General features: G+C 54.8%; 1 protein-coding gene across 1 annotated transcript; it reads right to left on the minus strand.

Annotated features, from left to right (window-relative positions):
• Positions 1-1,492: 1,492 nt before the first annotated feature.
• LOC131926716 (class II histocompatibility antigen, M alpha chain) lies at positions 1,493-7,262 on the minus strand. Its single transcript, XM_059282276.1, has 5 exons — positions 5,500-7,262; positions 3,984-4,271; positions 2,521-2,799; positions 2,193-2,321; positions 1,493-1,753 (listed from the first exon to the last, which is right to left on the minus strand). The coding sequence occupies exons 1-5, from the start codon at positions 5,585-5,587 to the stop codon at positions 1,749-1,751; spliced, it is 789 nt and encodes a 262-aa protein (XP_059138259.1). The 5' UTR covers positions 5,588-7,262; the 3' UTR covers positions 1,493-1,748.
• Positions 7,263-8,587: the final 1,325 nt, after the last annotated feature.

The following is an 8,587-nucleotide window of genomic DNA, read 5'->3' on the forward strand; positions in this document are numbered from 1 at the left end:
GTGGAAGGTCGAAAAAGAGAGGATTCCTGGCATCTACCTCCCACAGGGCTATGTGTGTGTGTGCGCGCGCGCGCGCGCGCACACACACACACACACACACACACACACACACACACGCATGCAAAAACATGTATGTACATATGGAAAATGGGAAAAGAAGACAGAGCATCACAAAACAAACAAATAAATAGCCGTTAGGGTTACAACTCTACACGGGGACACCATTGCTGTCATCATTCATTGAAAATTGACGTGAAGGAACAGAGACAGCAAGCCACTCGTCCAAGAGCACACAGCGAAACTCCAACAGCCACGCATTCCCACAGTCTTTATCAGTGCACACTGTGCTCTTAGAATGTCCAGGGGAAGAGCCAACGCCTGGGAAGAACTGGATGGTCCCTTAAACTCTGATACAATATGAAACACGAATGGCCTTGCCACTATCAAACTAATTCCATGAGTTAGCCTCAGCTGCCTCCACAGCAACTCCCACGTCCCATGGAAAGCAAATATGTGGAAAGCAAAGAATAAAACGTGTGTGAGGCGGCTTGCCAGCAGTGGTCACGTGCCGCCAGCTCCCACACCTGCCGGGGGCAGCGTCCCACATCTGCCCCAGCTCCCACATCTGCCGGGGACAGCGTCCCACATCTGTCGCCAGCTCCCACACCTGCCGGGGGCAGCGTCCCACATCTGCCCCAGCTCCCACACCTGCCGGGGGCAGCGTCCCACATCTGCCCCAGCTCCCACACCTGCCGGGGACAGCGTCCCACATCTGTCGCCAGCTCCCACACCTGCCGGGGACAGCGTCCCACATCTGCCCCAGCTCCCACACCTGCCGGGGACAGCGTCCCACATCTGCCCCAGCTCCCACACCTGCCGGGGACAGCGTCCCACATCTGCCGCCAGCTCCCACATCTGCCGGGGACAGCGTCCCACAGTGGCCCTGAGAGTTCCTGAGGCCACTGAACACCTGACCTCACCGGCTGCTCCCACTTCACTTTAGGAGCTCAGAGAGGATGTCTGTACTGAACCGATCTGACCAATCCGAGAGCAGCTAGAGGCAGAGCCTTCCGTCCCTGAGCTCCTGTTTTCCCAGGTACCCTGAGGGGTGACGGGGCTGGTATTCCTCGAGGAAAAGGCCGTAAACAGCTTCTGGCAGCATAGTATGGGAGAACCAGAAACACGCGCAGTTTCCTCAACCATTTTATTGATTACAGAAACTCTACCGTCCTCTCTCACGTATTTTACACAAGCTGATGGACAACAAGCCGTCATCAGCTCCGCTGAGACCAGGGACAGGAGCTTGGCTGGGAGAGGGACTTTCCCATCTCCCTGTCTGAGGAGCTGCGTCCAGGTTAAGGAAGGCGGAATCTGAACCGACAAACCACTGGAGTCAGGAGTCCAGAGCAAATCCAACAAGAAGAAGGTCCAGTGGGCTGCGGCGTGGAGAGGCGGTAGAATGTTTGGCAAGTATGGGAGGGAGAGGTCAGGCTAATGTTAAGAAATAAGGTTTATTTCTTCGAAGTGGGAAGGCATGAGGTGGTGGTGGGTGCTGCCCTGGGCTCCCGATCCGGGCCGTTCTGGGTGCAAGTCCAGGGACAGCAGACCCTCAGCCGAGACACCTGCACACTGCACACATCCTGCGGAGTCCCAGGGACTCCTGCTCCGACGAGAGGCCCTGGGCAGGCAGGAGAAGCGTGGGCATCCCTGCGGGCAAGGCCTGTGCTGTTCCAGGCTCTGGTGGAGAATCAGTCTGAGGAGAAAGCAGGGTGTGGGAACGTCACCAGGAAGCCCCCCTCCCCTCCCTGCCCCTCCCCCGACCTCGCAGCACACCTGGCTGAGTCCTTGCTCTCGGGTCACCTCCCAGCATCTTTTTTTCCTCCTTTTTATTTGTTCTTTGTGTCTTTCACATCACGCATCTCCATCCCTTTGTATCCACTCTCTGCCCTTCCAAGCATCTTTCTTACAGGTCCCCAGGTCACCTCACCCCCTACTCAAAGCTATTTCTGTGGTCCCCAATAACTGTGTGTAACAGGGTCCCCAGATAGCAGGATGTACCCCATCGTGCTGCGTACAGGCCCCACACCCAAGGGCCTGTCTATCATTGTTTGCCCCCCAAACCAGAGGAGACTCCCGGCACACCCACATTGGCACGCTCGTACCTGGTTCCCTCACTCTCCCAAATGACTCACCGACTGAGCAAGGCTTCTGGGACCAGATGAAGAAGGCAATGCCCATGATGATGCCCAGCACACCTAGGCCAAAGGCTATACCACACAGCACATTCTCTAGGAGTTCTGAAGGCAGGGCGTTCTGGGGTACTAGAGCAGAAAGAGTGAGGTCAGCCTGGAGGCCCGGCGGGAGGGCACTCTGCCCAGAGGGACTCGGGGATAGCGAGGGAGACTGAGGCAGGGAAGCCTGAAGCTGGCTAGAGTGAGACAGGAAAACAAGAGGGCCCCTCCCATGGGCCTGAGCCTTTCCACCCCACAAAGGAGCAGACTTCCAGGGGAAAGGTCTCACCCCAGTGGGCAACTGGTGTGTAGCTGTCAATCTCGTGCGTCACGAGGCAGGAGTAAAGGTCATAGGGTTCCGGTGTGAAGTTTAAATACGAGAAGGCCTGGAAGGTGAGCCCATCAATGGCCGAGATGAACGTGGGGCTGGCTCCCCCCACGGGGTTGAAGTGATACTGCCAGGTCACAGTCAAGGTCGGCGGGAAGAGATTGCTGATGAAGCAGACCAGCGTGTTGGGCTTGCCAAACTCCAGGGGCTTCAGTGTGAACACCTCAGGCACAGGCAAACCTGGGGGGAGGGGGGTGCCAGTGAAGGAAGGGAGACCTTCAGACAGTGCCACTGTTTGCAGAGACACATGGAGGGGAGGACAGATGGAGCCAAGACAGAGATGAGGACATCTAGGGCTTTGAGAAGGGACTTCCCAATAGGAACTGAAGCTAGGACACCGTGGACCCCTCTGTCTGACTCCAGGTTGACATCTGACCCTGGCTGACTTCCTGTGTGTATCCAGGTTGGTGTCCGACCCTGGCTGACTTCCTGTGTGTATCCAGGTTGGTGTCTGACCCTGGCTGACTTCCTGTGTGTATCCAGGTTGACATCTGACCCTGGCTGACTTCCTGTGTGTATCCAGGTTGGCGTCTGACCCTGGCTGACTTCCTGTGTGTATCCAGGTTGGTGTCCGACCCTGGCTGGCTTCCTGTCTGTATCCAGGTTGGTGTCCGACCCTGGCTGACTTCCTGTGTGTATTCAGGTTGGTGTCCGACCCTGGCTGACTTCCTGTCTGTATCCAGGTTGGCGTCTGACCCTGGCTGACTTCCTGTGTGTATCCAGGTTGGTGTCCGACCCTGGCTGACTTCCTGTGTGTATCCAGGTTGACATCTGACCCTGGCTGACTTCCTGTGTGTATCCAGGTTGGTGTCCGACCCTGGCTGACTTCCTGTGTGTATCCAGGTTGGTGTCTGACCCTGGCTGGCTTCCTGTCTGTATCCAGGTTGGTGTCCGACCCTGGCTGACTTCCTGTGTGTATCCAGGTTGGTGTCTGACCCTGGCTGACTTCCTGTGTGTATCCAGATTGACATCTGACCCTGGCTGACTTCCTGTGTGTATCCAGGTTGACATCTGACCCTGGCTGACTTCCTGTCTGTATCCAGGTTGGTGTCCGACCCTGGCTTCTCGTAAAGCTCATCCCCGGATTCCTCCATTCTCCCCTCCATCTTGCAGGCACAGTAACGAGGATGCTGACATTCGTTCAGCGGGGTGAACTGGCCCCCCGTAACTTCAAGTTCAGCAGATTTCCAATGCCTTCGACCATCTCCTTCCCACACAGACACAGCAGACACACTGCAGCTTGTCAGGAGAAGTGTTGAGGCAGAAAAGAAAAGCAAGCAGAACAAGGAGGTGTGAAGGATGAGAGACGTGAAGTTTGGGGGAGTGAGACTGCAGCCCCCCAAACTCCACTCCTTGTTCCTGACCTCTGGACACTGGGATTTTCCCTTCAAACTTCGGGCCCACTTGCTGGACCAACATCTCACAGAAGTTCTTGTCAAATAAAATGGCAGAGGCGTCTCCCTGTTCCTGAGCCCAGCCTGCAAAGTCAGGCAGCCGGGGTACTCGGGAGTTCCGGGAGAAGTCGTAGGTGAAGAGCTGGTCCTCGTCGTAGGACTCAGAGAGCCCTATGCTGGGATTCCCGACCTGGCAGAACACAGTGTGCCGGAAGGTGTGGTTCTGCAGGCCATCCCACCACACCGGAGGAGGAGGAGCTGGAAAGACACGGGGAGCTCAGGGACTTCCTCTTTAAGGTAGAAAACAGTAAGGTCTCTATGTTGGGGTGCAGTAGAGATACAGCCTCGCCCCTCCTGCACCTGCTGCAGGTTCCTCCTTACACATGAAAAAGCAACTGTCTACCCCTGTGAAGAGCAGAGCCAGGCGTGGGGGCACACATCTGCGATGCCAGTACTGGGAGGTAAAGGGGGCGGGGCATCAGGGGTCCAAAATCAGCCTCCGCTACATATAGCCAGCCTGGGGCACATGAGACTGTCTCAGAAAAAAATCAAACTAACAAAAAAGAAAGAAAGCAAAAGTCTCAGAAGGAAGTCACGGATGCAGCCGCCCTTGTCCTGCTCAAAGGCACCAGCCCCGGAGTGAACCTGAACTCCTCACCAAGCCCAGGACCCCTGCACGGTGGACACCTTCATCTAATTCAGAAGCCAATGGTGTGACTCCTGCCTTGAGGGATGTGGGGAAGGGCCACGGCCTCCCTAAGCCACAATGATGTGGTCTAGGCTGCCCAGTCCCAAGTGTAAAGTAAGGCAGTTTCTGGACCTGCTCGGCCACCTCAGTGCCACCTGGCCTGTCCGACAGCCTCTTCCCTGATTACACACTCCAGACCGGGCACAGACAGGCCCGGGGGACCTGAACCCCTGGCCACAGGGAATAACAATCTGCTTTGAAACTCCTGACAGGAATCTCCGACAGAAGGAGCCTTATTAACGGACACCCAGAATAACAAACACCGTGAGGGGACCTTCCGGTTGCACTTACACCCTGCCCCAGCCGTCCCTGAGAACAAACTAAGATTCAGTTGACGACAGCCTGGGGCAGGACTCCTGATTTACTGGAATGTAAATCACCGTACAGAGGTTTGAGACCCGGCCTTGCTATGTAGCTGAGGCTGGCCTTGGGCTCTTGACCATCCTGCCTTCACTTTTCTATGTGCTAGGATTACTGCCCTGCGCCACCACACTTGGCCCGGCAATAACTCTTTGTCCCAAGCCCCGTTCTGTCATTTCCCAAGCTGTGAACTTGCATAGCTCTCTTAAGCTCTTACGTCTGCACACAGACAGAGCGTGTGAAATGCCTGGGGTGCTTGCCATCCGCGAACAGCAGCCCTCTCTCCAAGTTCCACTGGCACAGACCCCTCCCGGCACTCATCAAGCCCAAGACTCATCTTCACGGACGGACGGACGCGAAGGGGAGCCAGTGTCTTACCTTCGGGCACCGCCCAGGCATGGGGGAGCAGCCACAGAAACTGCAGCAGCTGCAGCAGCCCGGCTCCTGGCTTCTGCTCATGGTCCATACCTTCACACCCTCAGTAAATGGGAGCTGCCACCGAGTCCCGGGTGCCCAGCTCCCTTCCAGATCCACATCACGTTTCCACAGAGCATCTCCAATTGCTGGCTGTCTCGTTTCGGCTAAACCAATCACAGAAGTGTAGAGTTCGACATCATCAGTCGCTGAGGAGAGACTTGGGGCCAGCCACCTCTTGAAGACTTGACTCTGGGCCAGCCGGGCGGAGGCGGCTGGGCCGGGAAGGGCGGCTCTGGACCTCCGCCTCCTGGTGGAAGGTCCTGCTCCAGCAGGTGGCTGTCTGGCTCTCCAGAGCGGCGCCGCCTGGCGGCAGAACGCCATAACGAGGCCGAATCGCAGGGAACACAGGCTACAAATTCCAACGGGCCTCCCTTAGGTTTCATCTTCCAGAGGTCAGTACTAGGAATCAACTTCAGCCCGCAAATACCCAGTAGAAAATTACAGAAATAAACAATATTGGGGGGGACATATTTTGTCGTGTTGTTTGGGATGGGGCAGAGACAGAGTCTCATGCACCCCAGGCTGGCCTAGAACTCACTATGCATCTGAAGATGACCTTGAACTTCTGATCAGTGCTGGGATTACAGGCAAGCACCATCATACCTGGTTTACCCCGTGCTGGGGACTGAACCCAAGACTTTGCAAGAGGGGTTGAAACAGGGTCTCACTCTGTAGCGCAGGCTGGCCTGGAAATCACCTCAAGCCTCCACAAAGAGTACTGAGATTACAGTGCTGAGGCTCCATTGTGCCTGATTCATTTGGTGCGGGGAATTGAACCCAAGGCTTAGGGAGGGCAGACCTGGTCTCACTATGTAGCCCAGGCTGGCCTCGAATTCTGTGGTCCTCCTGCCTCACTCCTGAGTGCTGGGGCTACAGGTGTGGGCCACCACACCAGCATAACAAGCCTCCTGTGAGGCTTACCTCACTCCATCCTGCCGGAGATGTAAAACGAATTGGTAAACCGTCTTATTAATAGAAAACCTGGAGCCAGATACTGGGGTGAAAGCTGAAAGATCAGAGAAACAGAACAAGCCAGCCACAAAGTTCTTACCTCTACAAAATCCTCAGCTTTAAGAGAGAGACTTCCTGTTTACTCGACTTCCTGTTTACTCACGCTTGTATACCTTTCTGTGCCCTGCCATCCTCCTTCCTTCCTAGTGCTGGGATTAAAGGTGTGTTACTCCATGCCTGGCTATGTTCCCAGTGTGGCCTTGAACTCACAGAGATCCGCCTGCCTCTGCCTCCCGAATGCTAGGATTAAAGGCGTGCGCCACCACTGCCTGACTTCCACGTTTAATGCAGTGGCTGGCTTTGTCCTCTGATCCCCAGGCAAGCTTTATTGGGGTGCACAATGTATCACCACACCGAGGTGTGAATTATGTTTGCCCAGTGTCTCACGCCATACTGGCCAGCTGCCCATGTGGTCACTGAGGTATTTGGGTTAGACTGTCGCTGCAGTGAGTGCCTGTGTTCTAATGACCCTTGTTTTAACTACGAATGGCCCCAAAGGGCAAGAGGAGGGGAGGAGACTTGGAAACAACAAAAGGTCAAGCTTTAAAAGGCTTCCCGTAAGTGAAAAGGTGAGACCTGTAGCTTAGGAAAGAAAGGGAAAGCGGTCGACTCTCACATAAGATACCGTGTGTGCATGTGTGTGCACCCGTGTGTGTGTGTGTGTGTGTGTGTGTGTGTGTGTGTGTGTGCACCCGTGTGTGCGTGTGTGTGCACCTGTGTGTGTGAGAGAACACGCATGCACCCGTGTGTGTGGCTGAACACACGCTAGGACATATATGTGGAGATCAAAGAACCACTTTCAAGAGTTTGTTCCCGGGGGCTGGAGAGATGGCTCAGAGGTTAAGAGCACTGGCTGCTCTTCCAGAGGTCCTGAGTTCAATTCCCAGCAACCACATGATGGCTCACAACCATCTGTAATGAGATCTAGCGCCCTCTTCTGTATACATAATAAATAAATCTTTAAAAAAAAAGAGAGTTTGTTCCCTCCTTTCTGTGGGCTCCAGGAATCAAACAGGCTGCAAGCTTTACCCAGCACACACTTCGACCTGCTGAGCCATCTTGCTGCCCCCCCCCACTTTTTTTTTTTTTGTTTTTTGAGACAGGGTTTCTCTGTGTAGCTTTGCGCCTTTCCTGGGACTCACTTGGTAGCCCAGGCTGGCCTCAAACTCACAGAGATCCGCCTGGCTCTGCCTCCCGAGTGCTGGGATTAAAGGCGTGTGCCACCACGCCGGGCGGCTGGCTCCTCTCTTAACTTTTACAATAACGTGCTGTCGCTGGTGGTCTGTCTTATTACTATAACTGAATACGCTTTACTACGTATGTGAAAATGCACTGCTTATGTGCACATATACACGTGTGTATTAGTTCCTTGCACTGTGCATGTGCACACAGAGTGTGTGTTCGTTCCTTTTCTTGTTGCTGTGGTCACACAGCGGGTGTGCAGCGGCTTAAGGAGGAAGGGTGTGTGTTGGTTTAGGGTTTGTGGGCAGACAGTCCGTCATGGTGGGGAAGGCATGGTGACAGGGCACAAGGCCACTGGCCACATCGCATCGGGTCAGGAAACAGAGCTGCCTGCTGGCAGAACACCGTGATGGGCTGAATTTCCTATTGGCTCTCAGACCCCACTTCTTCCTCCGAGACCCCAGGAAGGTCTTTCTCCCTTTTAGTCAATCTGGGACCCCAGCCCACAGGCCAACACAGCTCATCTTTAGAGAAGGTTGTCTCTCTTGCCTTAAACCTTTCTGGAAACATGGTCATAGATACACCCAGCAGTGTTTCCATGGTGGCCTTTCCAGAACACCCTCATAGATACACCCAGCAGTGTTCCCATGGTGATTCTAGACCCAGTTGTGCTGACAACTAAGATTAAACTACCAACAGCAGCAGCATGTGCCGATGCGCTCAGGTCTGCTCCAGTCCACACAGGTCTTCAGACATATGAAGACAGCACACCCATGGCACAATGCAAACGAGGAAA

This window comes from Peromyscus eremicus, chromosome 16_21, assembly GCF_949786415.1.
Source record: "Peromyscus eremicus chromosome 16_21, PerEre_H2_v1, whole genome shotgun sequence".
NCBI classification, from domain to species: domain Eukaryota; kingdom Metazoa; phylum Chordata; class Mammalia; order Rodentia; family Cricetidae; genus Peromyscus; species Peromyscus eremicus.

Excerpts from the sequence above, each read along its gene's own strand:
- LOC131926716 (XM_059282276.1), bottom strand. The coding sequence starts at position 5,587 with ATGGACCATGAGCAGAAGCCAGGAGCCGGGCTGCTGCAGCTGCTGCAG. Across the intron at positions 4,272-5,499 it reads TGCCTGGGCGGTGCCCGAAG|CTCCTCCTCCTCCGGTGTGG; the intron begins GTAAGACACTGG and ends GTGTCTTTCCAG. Across the intron at positions 2,322-2,520 it reads CACACCAGTTGCCCACTGGG|TACCCCAGAACGCCCTGCCT; the intron begins GTGAGACCTTTC and ends TTTCTGCTCTAG.